Raw genomic sequence first — 15647 nt, 5'->3', positions numbered from 1 at the left:
TATATATATATATATATATATGGGCAATACCGCCACAGTGGCGGTCGTAACATTTGACACTCTTTAAGCTATTAAAAATGAACCAAAAAAATGGACATGGCTCGAAACTTACCAGAAATGTGAAATACTATCATATAATTTAGTATGCAAAAGTTACAGCATTAAAGTCTGTCAACTTTTTTCAAAAGTTAATTCTACCTATCGTGGCGGTCATAACGTTTACTTTTTACCACTTCTGAACAAAACAACTTTTTCAGACTTAATGCAGTGAATGGCATGGTAAAAAAAAAATCATTTAGTGTGTGTGTTTAGCACATATTGATATTGCTATCTGCTGAGTTTCATAGTTTTTACTTGTAGTTTTACGTTTTTCATTGTTGTGATAGTCGTAATGAAAAATTTAATATTAAAAAACAGCAAGTAAAACAACCCAATGTATGAAAATGATGTAAGAAAAAAAGTATAAATGATTATCTAAATGATGTAAATTATGTTCAAAAAAATGTTCAAAGTTCTCAAATATAGTTTTACGATACAGTTTTAACACTACATAGCAGGACTGTAAATAAACGCTGAAAATAAACGTCAAAACATGTTTCACAACCCTTACACAAAACCATGTTATAGTATGATAAAACAATTTTTTTAATAACATTTTTGCTTAATAGAATTTTTCAATTGTTAAAAAAAAAAGTTGTGGAGTTTGATATGTGTTTTCAAAACTTTTTTTTTTTTTTTCCCTCTTTCTTGCAGAATTGCCCATATATTTTCCTAAAACCTATGCAACAACACAACATTACCAACTAGCGATGCAAGTATTATCACTTACAGTGTGTGCAGATCTAAGCTGGAGAAAACTACCATAATAATTTCTAAGAATTGTAGTGTGTAGAGAATTGCAGAAATGAAAGAATTGCAGTGTGTAGAGTTAAATTGTGCTTTACAACTAGCAGGCCTTGTGATGAAGCAGGAGCTATCGCTCCACGCATAAATGGCCTTCTAGAGAGACAAACAGCGCTTGCTAGTTTTGTTACTAGACTAAAAAATCGCGCTCGTCTGAAGAATTTGTGGAGAGAATTATAAGTTGATTTAAAAAAAAATATTTTTAGTATAATTTCTTTGCTGAAGTCAAAATATGTTTAAATGGCAGAGTTGGCATATTGTTACATAAAGAAGTTATATTCGTAATAAAGTACATCACGCATAATTTATGCGTGATGTACTTTAATTTTAATTTATTCGGCATAAGTTCAAATTAAAAATGATATATTTCTTCTATTTGAAAGTTAAATTAGGCATATTTATTTTTTTAATTCCAGTTGAACTTTATCATATTATCTACTTAATTGTACCTTGGTTAAGTCAAACCACTTGTCACCTTATACAGTTTTTTAGGGTCCATTCGACAAAAAAACTTTGCTTAACTAGAACTTTTACTGTAAATTGCATTAAAGTCCATGTAACAAAAATTCCAATGAAAATTCCAAACTTAAATGTTAAAAAGCTAAATATCTAGCAAAATATTTATAAATATCTAGCGTAAAATTTATGAATGTCTTATAAATAAATATCTAGCGTAAAAAATTTATCAAACTAAATAATTATAGCTTCATCTGGCCTTGTTACGAGATTTCGCTGCGTAACGAAAACGTGTATATAACGCAAATATATTTTGTATTGTTAGAAGTTATATTGCGTCACTAGCGTCTTTTAGTACCGCATTGTAATTAAAGTTATTTTATTAACGCGTTAAAAATCATACAAACAGTTTTTTTTTCTCGCTATAACAAAAGTTAAAAATAAAATCTAAGTTCCTACTTGAAAAATCATTTTCATTATTTTTTTCAAATATGAACTAAATTTGATTTTGAAAAAAATATTTTTTTCATAAAACGTAAAATAATATTTATTTATTTTTTTATAATTTTACAGTTGGTTTTTGGTTATTTTATTAACTGTTAATAAATTTTTTAATTAATTTATTTTTTCTCAATTTATTTTGTGAACTCTTTTTAATAATGTTTTTAAACAATGAAGAGTTTTTTTTAATTTTTTATCAGTTACCAATAACATTTTCGTGATCATAATTTATTTTCATAAATTAAACAAACATCATTAAAACTTTACGTTATTGAATTAACAATAAACAAAATATCATATTAATAAAATATTTACATCAAAATAAATCGTGCATTTTTTAAACTATTATGACAAAAAGTAATTTTTATATTTAAAAGGAATTTATATATTTAGTTCCATAAGATAAAACTTACAACACTTTATTTTTTTTAACTAATTTGTAACAACAATAAAAAAAATTATTAAACAAACTGTTTCTTTAACAAAAAATCTATTAGTTTACAATTGCAGTTAAATGCTTTTAATTGCGATTTTATTTCTTCTGAATAAACGTCACGTTAGCGACATCAAAAGATAATTTAAATAATCTAAAAGATAAAAGTTTTTGCGTAGCGCAAAACTGCTGAACGCGTAAGCAAATTGCATTTTTGCAGGCAAAATGCGAGCTGCGTAACGCTTCTTAACAAGGCCTGCTTCATCTAAGCTTCATCAAACTTCATCTAGCTTCATCAAACTTCGTCTAGCTTCATCAAACTAAATACTTATAGCTTTATCTAGCTAAATCACTTATAGCTTCAGTTTCGTACAGGTTCGATCACATTTCTATTAATAAATGACTATTATATTTAAATCTAAAAACATAAAAACGTTGAAATATCAAATATTTTTAGTCAAATATAAGTTAATAAAATAAATATTTTCACTGAAATCTTCGAATCGGTTAGATTCGAAGATATCAGTGAAAATATTTAGCTTTAAGGCTGTTTATTAAAAATGTTAAAGATAAACAAAACTAAAAATTAAAAAAAAGTTTCAATAAACAATGCGTGTAATATATATTTGTTATATAACTTTGAACTGAAACTTTTGGAAGCGTGCTCTTAAACAACAAAAGAAAAAATGTAACGTCACTATTTTCACAAACGCCTTTCTCAAAATATAAGTTATATAAGTATATAAGTCATTTATATATTATATTTATATAAGTAAATACATATACATATATATACAAGTATATACATATACATATATATTTATATCTATATATATCTATATATCTATCTATCTATATATATATATATATATATATATATATATATATATATATATATATATATATATATATATATATATATATATATATATATATATATATATATATATATATACATATATATATATATATGTATGTATATGTATATACTTATATAAATATAATATATAAATGACTTATATACTTATATAACTTATATTTTGAGAAAGGCGTTTGTGAAAATAGTTTTAGTATAAGTCTATTATATATTTATTAAATATATAATCAAGATTCTTTTGCTTTATTGTTTTTAATTTTCACACATCTTTTGTAAATAAAAGAAATATTCTTAATCTTTTTTATTTTTATTTTTAACTATTATTTATTTTAAATTAAATTAAAAACGTTTCTGTTGTTTAGAATGTCCGCAATCAAGCATGTTAATTTAACTCCAATAGGAAACAATGCCCTCATATTATGTTTTGTCATGTTATGTCAACATTTAGTAAATGGCATTAGTTCATTGTTTTTATTTAATATTAAAGATAACATATTTAGTAACAGTAACATATTTTTTTGGGTAGATAGACAAATGCATCAACTAAAAAACCAAAGTTTTTTTGTCTGATTTTCTATACTTTACATGAAAAAAATTAAAAAACAAACATTTTTAATAAATAAAATAGTATCAAAATTCTTTTTCTCAGGGTATTCCCAAGCTAAACTTAGCCTACTTTCCTATGGTGCCTCCTGTTAAAATGATTTTAATCTTTATTGCTGAAGTTTTAAAAAATCTAGCTTTTAAATTATTAACTAAAAAGTCAAAACAACTACAAAAGAAAAACTTTTTATATCTTCTTTATTTTTATTTTTTTTACTTTTTTTACAAATTAAATTACTAATTATTCCTTCTTTATTTATTACTATTAGTTAATATTTATTACTTCAACTTAATACAAAATTATTTTTAACTTTATAAAACAAAACTTAAATTAGTTTTTGAGATTCTTACAATGATAAATTGTAGGTTCAAAGAATTATTTTAAAGACTTATTTCAGACTTTTTATGTTAAAGTTTTTTAAATGAGGAGGATAGTTTGTGCTTCTTTATTTATTATTTATCTAAAATTATTAAAAAGAGATAACGATAACAATCAAAAAGTAACAATGAGTAATTATAATCAAAATAAACAATAGGCTTGCAATCCTAACTGTTAGTGGCATCATTAAAAGTAAGAAAATTTTTAGCATAAACAAAATATTTAAGCAACTCACCTTAATCTTACAATCCATACTTGAAGACAAAAGCAAGTGTCCAGATTTTGGAAAAAGACGGATTGCAGTAACTCCTTTTGAATGACCTGACCTAAAAAAAAACTCTAGTCTTAAATTTATTATACTGAAATCAAAAATACACACAATAAAAGTTTCAGTGTTTCAGGATAAGAGTAATCCTTACAAAATAAATAAAAAAACACACACAAAAAAAAAAAAAAAAAAAAAACATCAACTGGATTGATAAAAAAAGAAAGTATAAGAAATAAAATAAAAAATAAGTAACTAAAAAAGACCATGTATGAATAAGTTTCTTTGGAAGAAAACACTTTTCTGGTGGTTCATCTTTCTTTAAGTCAACATCCACATCAACAGGAATATGTAAGAAAGATCGGCCTTGATAATCATACAAGTCGTCGACTATAATAAATATAAAAGTAATCATATAAGTTGTCAACTATAATAAAATAATTTTTCACATATTACAATTTAAAAATTTTAATTAATTATGACTTCGATAATTATAATATTTTTACATACTATGTGCTCGAGATTTCTCTTCAATTTTCTCATCGTCTTTTTTACTTTTCTTTTCCTTCTTTTCTTCATATTCAGTAAGAATTGTCTGTTGTTCCTTAAAAATTTAATTGAAAACACGTGTTTTACTTAAAACATAATTTAAGTTTTAGTTACAAGCTGCCAAATTTAAAGTACCTCATTTGGTTTAGATGAAACCTTTTGATCAACAAATGGAGCCCATGGACCTAATATTCACTTTAAAATTATTAATCCATATAAAAAGAAATAAATCAATGTATACACACCTACACCTTTTACATAAATAAATGAACTTCATAACAGTTACATACAAAACTAATAAGTAAACACATAACACAAAACTAAATATATAAAACAATATTATTCATACTAGTAACCAGTGGTGGGATTCAAATATTTTAGGAACCGGTTCTATCTTAAATATTATAACTACCATCGTTTTTCAGTGCATGATGCATTCAGGTACTACAGATTTGCAATTGTATGTATATGCATACAAACAAAATAAAAATAAAACAAATACAACTCATACACAAATTTATTTCAAGTAATTCCAAATAGCAGCTTGATTTTCATTGCAGATTTTCAACTTTTTTTGTTTTACACGACTGTCATCAGCAGAATGATTTTGTCTTAGCTATGATTTTACAGATGATTAGGGATCTCAGTCTCCTAGTGGTAGACCCAGCAAATCTATAGTCATTAAATTGCTCACATTTTCAACAAGTAACCTACTTTTTTTATCTGAATAGATAATGTTCATTTTTGAAAAGATTCTGCTGAACTGACAGCTATGGTATTCGCAATACTTTTGGCCTTTCTAATACTTGGTGGTATGGTGTGGTTTTCATCATTCTGCATTGCACTTTCAACTTTCAGTCTCTAAAATCATTAACATCAATTTTGTAGGAGAAAATTTCCTGAAACATGCAAAGCTTTTCTTCTGCCTCCATCCATGGTATAGTGACCTCTTCAATGTTCCATGATTTAGGTTCTGCCGAGTTTATGAGATCATGCACTAGATGTGAATCTTTATCATACTCTATTTGTCTATTATTTGTCTCTACTTGACAAATGGTTGGAATCTATTATCCTCTTCTGCATGTTCTGGATTATAGAATCCAACAGCTTCTCTCTTGGCAAATTGACAAATTTAGAATTGTCAGTCAAACCTATTTTCTTAAAGTTTTCAGAGTCCAGTTTTACATCAACTTCTTTTTCATCTTGTCCTCTCTTTCTTGAGCATTTCAAATGCTTTTACTGTCCTCTTACTTAATTTCTTAGCCATTGGCAGTGATACACTTCTGGCTTGCAATGCATTTGAAAGAAGAGAAATTTCATGAAGTATATCTCACATGAGTGCCAAATCATTTAAGAAATATTTGCTAGACATCCGTGCAGCCATTCCTAAAAACTTTGCATTGCTGCAGAAAAATTCATGCAGAACAGAATAATTCCGCCAAATTGCTTGTGCTGAGGTCATCTTAGCCTCTCTCCACCCTCAGCCCATCTTGGCCTCTCTCAAAACTCTGCCTATTTTGAGGATCTCTTGTCCCAGCTGCTAAGAAATACTGTACAGCTGCATTTGATTTTTGTTTGACTGATAAAAGATTGAATATATCTTATCCATAAAGATTTTGAAGTGATTAACTTGTTTTATTTCCTTTATGGCATTATCCAAAGCAAGTTGCAGCCAATGGTTTAAACAATGCCAAAGTATAATTTTAGGAAAATCTATCTTCAGTCTAACACCCACACCTGACGATCGTCCAAGCATGACCCCATCTCAGCAAAAAGCAATGAGATTCTTTTTCAAAAAAATCTATACCAAAACCAACACAATTCAACGTTTCTACTAAACCCGTGTAAAAGTTTTCTCCTCCTTGTCCTTTAAGTTCCACAAGTCCCAGAAAAATCATTGGAGACAGCTCATTATATTCCACTTTCACATAGATTATAAGAACAGGTTTACTTGATATTGTAGAAGCTTCATCAACAATGACACATTTTATGACCTTCTTCCATAATCTTTGAAAATATTTGACCTTTAATGTACTTTGCAATGTGAGATACTATTTTTACTGCAGTTTTGCGGGAATGAAGGCAGAAACCCATGTCAATTCCATTTTTAATTTGGAGTTCATCACTAAATGGCCTGCTCCTTTTTGCTAAGCTATACACTGTGTTGAAAACTTTGCATGTTGAACTGATGTATTTCTCATTAGTTTTATCAATCCTTTTGAAAATGGTATCATGTTTACAGGCATCAACTTGATTTACACAAACTGCATGAGCCTTGGATGTAAAATGTTCATTCATTTTCTTTCTGAGAGAAGTTTGCTAGGTTGTTTTGATCTTCCCAGATGCTAATACTTGACACTTTTTCCATTCTATTGAAATACGTACACCTTTCATATTCAGAGAACCAAATTTTTCACAATGCAAGAAACCAAGTTTTTTGTCCTGCATAATTAATCCATCATATTTTTGTTTAAATGAATCATACTGCTTCATACTCCAGCAGTCTGGAAGTTGTTGTTCTAGCTGAACAGGGCTAGGAGCTGAGGTGGTATTCATTTCTTTCTGCAGCATAGTATCCTGAGGTGAATCAGTATTTTTCTCTTGTAGCACTGCATTAAGAACTAATATAGTATCTGTTTCTTCTTCTACCATAGCATCATGCAGGGATGCAGTATCAGTAGCTGAAGACAAAGCAGTCTCAAATAGAGTATCTGCAGTTCTTCTTACTTTCTGTACAAAGTGGAACATGCTCTGCTGTCTCTTCATTTTCAGGATTTATTCTAAGAAATAACCAAAAATACAACATGTACTAGGGTGGCTCTTAAAACAACATTTTTGAAAAAAACCTGTTCCTACCCCTTTACTTTGTTCTCTATAATACTAAAACACTAGGTTTAAAATTTTTTTGAACAAAAAATTATTTTAGGGGTAGCTCAAGACCCTTAAAAATTTGACTAGTCCCTAAAATTTTGAAAATAAAAGTTCTTCTAAAGTATGTCAACCTGGTACTGAAAAGAAGCGAAATTATATAAAAACTTTAAAAATAATAATCAATTTACAAAAAAATAATTTTTTCTTAAATAAATGCATAAAAACTATTGTTTTTAAGCTGAAAATAAAAAAAGTCACTATTTGCAAGTTTTAAAAAAATATTTTTTTAAACATGCTTTTTTTGTAAAGTGATTACTGTTTTTGAAGTTTTTATATAATTTCGCTTCTTTTGAGTACCAGGTTGACATACTTTAGAAGAACTTTTATTTTCAAAATTTTAGGAACCAGTCAAATTTTTAAGGGTTTTGAGCTACCCCTAAAATAATTTTTTGTTCAAAAAAATTTTAAACCTAGTGTTTTAGTATTATATAGAACAAAGTAAAGGGATAGGAACAGGTTTTTTTCAAAAATGTTGTTTTAAGAGCCACCCTAACATGTACTAATTTAAGACTCTTTCACATTGTGGCGATTATAATGTCTATCGAACGCTATCTAACATTGTTAGTTTTGGATCTCATATCATTTTAAACTATTATTTATAACATAGTAACTTACTTTATTAAAGTTATCTTTAATATTTTGATGTAATATGGTGTAATATCCAATATTTGTAATTTTAAGAGATCATTTGTATTTTGTCTTCGTCAGGGAAGCCATTTTTGTTGTGTGACAACACTGAGTAATTAAATACTGCTATATAAATAGCGTTATATTTTGTTACGTTTTCCGAAGATTTAGTATCCGGTTCCCAGAGTATGCTACTGTCCAGGAACCGGTTCTTGCAAACCGGCTGAATCCCACCACTGCTAGTAACTTAAATCATTTAAAAAACAACCAAAAGCCATAAGACTGTCAATAATCAAAAGTTTGAATAAAAAGATCTTATTTCAAAAACTGGCAAATTTGGACAATTTATATATAATATAAATCAAGTGTTATTTTCTTGTTTTACCAAGAAAAATGAGTCTAGCGACAGTAATTGTTAGACTATACCAGCCATTTTTAATTAAAGCATTTTAGTTTGTTTTTGAAATCATTTACAGAATTTACATTAATAACATCTTGATCTAGGATATTCCAAACTTCTACCACAGAGTTGGTAAAGAAAAATGTGTCTAGAAAAAAGTTTCTTACTAATTGTAATTAAATAAATAAAAAAAATAGTAACTCCCTTCAAGATAACTTAAATCATCTTGAAGGGAGTTACTATTGTTTTTATTTATTTTTATCTTCTTTGTGTCATCTGCATATAACTTGTTATATAAGTTATGTGTCAAGTTATGGATGGAAATTATAAAAAGTAAAGGACCAAAAACTGATCCTTGGGGTACTTCCCTTTTCACAGTTTCCTACTTCAATACTTTCCTTAAAACTACTCTTTGTTTTCTATTATTTAAAAATGACAGACACCGATTAAGTGGTATTCCCTTTATACTGATTGATTCCAATTTAAGAATTAATCTTCTATGTGCAACAAAGTCAAATGTTTTTGCAAAATCTAAAAAAGCAATATTAGCACAGATACCTAGCTATTTAAGATCAACTAGCATATCTAAGGTTTTCAGTGGATTTGTAATGCAGCTTTTTGCTTTTATAAAACCATGTCGGTCTTTGGTTATTAAATTGTTATCATTATTTCATTATATCATTATTTCATTATTTTCTGACATAACTTTCAACTAGCTAGCATACTAGCATACTAATTGGTAAACTTTGTCACTCCCTTGAGATGTTTTACATGAAGTTTAGCGAATCTGTTTGCTATAACAATTTAACTAAACAGTGGAATCAGACAAACTGAATTTGTTACACTTTCACATAATGGAATAATATTAAGATTTTCATTTGTAAATATAGAAAACAAGAATCTGTTTAAATAGCTTGCTATAAACTGTATGTCATTAGATAAATCGTTTTTATCAATAATATATTGCCTTGTGAGTCCTTAGCTTTAAGTTTACCATTGATATAAGCGTAAATTTGTTTTGAATTTTGTTTTTATTCTACTCCGATTTCTTTTTATTTTAAAAACCTATTCTTCCAATATATAATACATGCAAAATATTATATATAATATATAATAAATAATAATATATAATAATATAATATACATGCAAAAGTATTATTTTATAAACATAATTTTTTACTACATGAAACGTGAGCGTGGCCGAATGGATTGCGTTTCAGGCTAGTAAACTAAGGGTTCCAGGTTCATCTATTGAAACCAAAATTTTTTTTTTTAAGTTGATGCACAAAGGTCATTTTTTTGTTGCGACACACTTTTGTGCACCAACTAAATAAAGTTCTGCACTTGGACAATATAAAGTCTAAGCACAGAACATGAACTGCACATCAACTATTACAGCTGTAACAGTCTGTTAACAGGCTGTAACAACTTCGTTAACAAAGTGTACACATTGACTAAGTTAGATTTAAGCGTAATTAATTTTACAATCAGTTGAGGGTTTTGGTTTGGTCAGATACTCTTTTAATTAAAAGAAAGTCTTCTCTAGATTAAGACTAAAAAAAAAAAGTTGTCACAAAATTGAGACCCCCCTCCCACCCTCTCTTAACAAATTGTCACAAAATCGCCAACCCCTCTCCCCCCACCCCACCCTAAAGTGTGACATAATTTATGGACGACCCCTTAAATTGTGCATTTATACATAAAGATCTTTTATTGTATCTGAAGTTTATTTGATTTGATTTGAATTCAGGAATACATTCATCACAACCTTTTTTGTAAATTTAGGTAAACTTTATTAAATAACTCTGATTGACATCTAAATTTTTGAACTCCTTATGCCAATTATGGTCATTCAAAAGCTCTGCAAATTTTTTACAATTTCCTCTTGTAAATAGTAACTTTGTGGTTTCAATTGAATTGTCGATTACCATTTGATCATATGGCATGGTGTTGAAGATAAAAATAGGAACTTGATGACCTTATTGGGCATTTCTTAACCTTTTAACAGTGGAACACTTTTTTCAAGGTTTTTTCCTAGTGGAAGACTTGTTTTAATTACATGAATTTTCAGTTGAATTTTTACTTTAAATGAGAATTTAATGCATTGCAAGAAAAAAAAAAACTGACACAAAAAACAGACAGTAAAGTAGAACTATTTTTAGATCTCTAACTTAAAAAAATTGAACAAACTCAATTTTGCCTGAAATACAGGTCTTCAAAACAAAGCATACTTAACGATGGCTATATCCATCATTCACATATAAGTATCACTTTACCTTAACAGTGAGTGACGGATATAGCCATCACTCACTGTTAAAGGATTATAGGCTTGGTGTGAATTAAATTTGGTATTCAAAACAGGTTTGCTATCCAAAATGTTTGTAAATTTATTTAATTTTAGCTAAAGCGTTGGTTTAATAACATGTTGCGTTAAGTAAGTTCCTTAAATGCAATTGATAAATAAGGACTATTTTAGTTTGAAACTAACACTTTGATACTCATTGCTTCATTTGCTATTTAAAGATGGAAAATTAACATCACTGCAAATGATAATGATTGGAGGTTGGCTGCAAGAGCAGGCCCAACTATATTTATCAGTTTACCAACTATGCTTAAATTTTTGCACCTTAAAGAGAAAGGTTATCATTATCTAAAAGAGAAAGGGTATCATTTGAAGATCTGCCCCAGATATGGTAACAGTAATCCATGCAAGAACAGATTTGAGATTTATGGAGAATATTAGGAATAGAATCCAGAGTAAGAAAGTGACAAGCATAATAAAGAGATGCAACCTTAGCAGATGCTAATTTTGCAATCAATTTAATATGGTTTCCAACAATGATAGGAATTAAGAGTTAATTCTTTAAAGAAAATAAAGGGTACATGACTCATCAAGCACATTACCATTCATTAATTACTAATAACAGGCAAATTAGGGAAATAGATACAAGTTAAAGTAATATGAACATTTTTTATAAAACTTTTTACTTAAAAAAAAGTTTTTAAAATGCACCAGGAAAAAGAAACTGTCTAAAACTAATTGACTTGTTAAAAAACTCTATTATGAACTCAAACATAAATATGCTAACATATGATACTGAAATTAAAACTGATTAAAAAGAGCAAATTAAAAAATTAAAAAGAGCAAATTAAAGCTTCAAAATTGAATTTAAAAAGCAATGTAATCAAAAAAACAATGTGCACCTTTATATCCATCAATATCTTCCGGATTTCCTGGACTTAATCTTTTTCTTTTATCACCAAGACGCTTTTTGGTTGACTCAAATACAGTCTTTCCTAAATAATATATTTGAACTTATAATTTTATTTTACTGATATAAGTCTAACTATATAAAAAAATAAATTGCAAATTTTAAAAATATATGTATTAAAAAATATATATATATACATATTAAAATTTTTTTTAAAGTTTTATATCTTTTTTAAAAAATAAACAACACCTCCATTTTCAACCATTTTTGTAATTGCTCCAACATAACTAAATATAATAATATCCTGATTAAAAACAAGATGCCATTATATTATTATTATTGTTATTATTATTATTATTATTATTATTATTATTATTATTATTATTATTATTATTATTATTATTATTATTATTATTATTATTATTATTTTTATAAACATCAATAAATACGAATTTCCCTCAATACTAAATTTATTTTTTTAAATATATTTTTGCTGGATTGTTGTGACCAGCGTCTTTAGCTTAAAAGTTTTTTTTTCTTTTGCTTATATCTTATTTTTAAAACAGCAGTTCTAATTTATGTCAATGGGACGGTTTCATCTTTTTCTGACGTAAGTGCGCCATAAATGGTGTCCAAAATTTTGTTGACACATATTGCCCCTCATCTAAATTGATACCGTTTTGTTGAGGGGCACATTGGTGGTACTGTATTTCAAGTGCATGAACTTTCCTATCAAACTTTCTAGCATTAACTTTTAGAGTTATGCAACTGTCCCAGTTAATTTGTTGTGTAAAATTTCTCATTTGTGTGGCTAATGCAGATCGCTCTGTTTTATTTTCTATTGTACTGTTTTTGTGTTGATGCATGCGTGTGTTTTTTTTTGCATTTTTTGTTTCACCTATATACTTTTTGTATATACATTTTCGACAAATTCCTTATTCAAGCATTTATCGAAAATGGCTACAATCAGTCCAATCTCATAAAAATCATAAAAGAAATAAAACGAAAGAACAAAAAATCATTAGTGACTACTAAAAAAATTGAAAACATCACCAGTACTTATCCAACGATTTCATTACCTTGGGTACCAATATTGTCTCCCAAATTACGTAAGGTGTTAAGGAAGGCAGGATATAAAACAGTTTTTAAATCAAACCTGAACCTAGAGGCAATATTAACATCAAGAAATAAATCTAAACTACAAATGAACAGCCACCCAGGAGTCAACCTTGTTAAATGACCACGGTGCATAGGAACATACTCTAAGACCTTGCAACACATCCCCAGAGATTTTATTTTATCATTAGAAAACATTTCCTCATTCAAAAAATGTAAACGACAACTTTTTTTAGTGGGGGCCTGGGGAGAAAACACACATTTTAGGGCAGTGCCCAGGAATTTTGCTGTTAATGATAGGTAGCTAATAAGCATGGGGCATACTCAAATTTTTAGTATGTTGATACTGGTAGCAAATGAGGATGACTTGCAAAAAATTAAGGTAATTGAAGCTAAACCAACACCGCCCCGATCCCTAAATGCCCCCTTTCTAGAACTACGTCTTCTTTAATCGTAAATTTTTTTTTTTGTTCTATCATAAAGTAGATCAAAATTCATCGACAGATTTCAAATTTCATCAAAAAATCTCTTTTCATTTAAGATTTATAACAATGCAAAGCCTAAAATTACCCCCTGAAATAACCTTAAATGGTTTGAACTTTTAAACCAAAAATTTTTTTTTGATGTAATTTGAAATCTGTCGATGAACTTTGATCTAGTTTAATATAAAACAAGCAAAAAGTTGAAAAGTGTTTTTTGGAACCATACCCTAGGGGGGATTTGGGGAATCTTCTCGAACACCACAAAATCATGCCCATGCCCCATATTTAGATTTTCAGAAATATTTGTGATAGATTTATCAATTTTATTTTTTAAAGTTTTTAAAAATTTTTGTTTAACATTAAAATTTACAGACGGATAAGTAATTTTTATTACTTTCTATTTACATTTTTATTGAAATAAAAACAAAGCAAAGCAACCTTTAATTATTAACAATTAGTAAAAGTTAGCAGTTGCTAATTGTTAACAGTTGTATAATAACTCTTTGCATGCGTTCATATATGAACTGAAAGCATGGTTTTAGCCATTATATTGACATGTGTTTATAGGCATTATATTGACATTTGATTGATATAACCGATATATCATGCCAATATTATCAATCCATATCAGAAGTTTTTATTTGAAGCATTCATTTAAAATGCCTAAACATGCAAAAGAACATAGCGATTTTGTAAAAAAATTTTGCATTTGCTGCTTCAGGACAGGCACGGATTTAAGACCAATAAATAACCCTGAAACAACTTATTTAAATCTAAATAAAAAGAAAAATGACTACTCAAACCTTATCAAAACTATATTCTGGAAAGATTATTCAGCGGATAATCCTGACCTTCCTACCATGCTTTGCTCAAAATGTATAAAAAAGCTTGCAGGGACTGATCCTTACTTCATTATGCGGCCGTGTTATGAAGGTAATTATAACTATATTGATGTTTAATTTACTTCATTTAAAATTTAGTTTCGCTATTTTAGTTATTATAGTTGTCATACAAGTGTTATAAAATTTAGACCTGAATACCAGAGTTATTAGAGGGAAAAAACGTGAATGTTTTATTTGTGAAAATGGGCGCAAATCAAAAATTGAAAAAATATTGGCCCCAATGGTTGATTGTGTTTCGGGAAAGCTTGTTTATCAAGGCGCTGAAGATGTTTCAAATAAACCTGCAGAAAGACTAGTTTGTCAACATTGTTGTGCCCAGGTGGGACAGGGAATTCCACATCCCTTTACGAAATTAGAAAGACAAAAGAATTTGACTGCCATTGTAAAATCAACATCCCCAACAACGCAAGGAAAAGTTCTGTCCAGCTCTATCAAAGATTTCAGCACAAATGACTCAGAGAACACCTTAGTTTTGAAAACCTTTGGTCCGAAGCAACTCACTGTCTCTTTCGGAAAGACTGAGGTTAAGAAACCTTTCTTTTCTTTAGATAAATTGAACAAACTTCAATTAAAACTACATTCCAGGTAAATTTTTGTTGCTTAAAAATACTTTTAAAAATAAATTTGTTATGAGTTTAAAGCCAATTTTTGTAATAACTTTATTATGATTTATAAGTAATCGCAACATGATTGAAGTTGCACGATTTCTGAGAAGTAAGGCAGGACGAAAAAGTGTGGAATCCGGTTTCAATATTAAACTGATTGAGAACAACGAAATAATTGGAAATTTATTCAATTGTGATAAACTCCCATTGCTATTAAAATTAAAAGAAAGCGAAGAGGTAAGTAAACTATTTCCAAAAAAATTATTTTATAGCTAGATTGCAATTTGTATTCATTTTGATTTTTTATGAATGTATAGTTGGTAGAAAAAGATACTCCTATTGTGTATTGCAATGACATTGAAGAACTCGTAGCAATGGTACTTCATCACAGAAGTCAAGAAACAAA

General features: G+C 28.1%; 1 protein-coding gene across 1 annotated transcript in view; it reads right to left on the bottom strand.

The window, feature by feature from the left end:
• The window catches only part of LOC136071877 (pre-mRNA-processing factor 17-like), a 90246-nt gene that overhangs the window by 45291 nt on the left and 29308 nt on the right, over positions 1 to 15647 (bottom strand). Inside the window, exons 6-11 of the mRNA XM_065797437.1 lie at positions 12386 to 12423; positions 12129 to 12221; positions 5102 to 5151; positions 4928 to 5021; positions 4684 to 4807; positions 4388 to 4478 (exon numbers count right to left, since the gene is read on the bottom strand). Coding sequence (XP_065653509.1) covers positions 4388 to 4478; positions 4684 to 4807; positions 4928 to 5021; positions 5102 to 5151; positions 12129 to 12221; positions 12386 to 12423 — 490 coding nt within the window. The remainder of the gene's footprint in view (positions 1 to 4387; positions 4479 to 4683; positions 4808 to 4927; positions 5022 to 5101; positions 5152 to 12128; positions 12222 to 12385; positions 12424 to 15647) is intronic.

This window comes from Hydra vulgaris, chromosome 05 (assembly GCF_038396675.1).
Source record: "Hydra vulgaris chromosome 05, alternate assembly HydraT2T_AEP".
Classification (NCBI taxonomy): domain Eukaryota; kingdom Metazoa; phylum Cnidaria; class Hydrozoa; order Anthoathecata; family Hydridae; genus Hydra; species Hydra vulgaris.
This window is presented reverse-complemented; position numbering and strand designations above follow the sequence as displayed.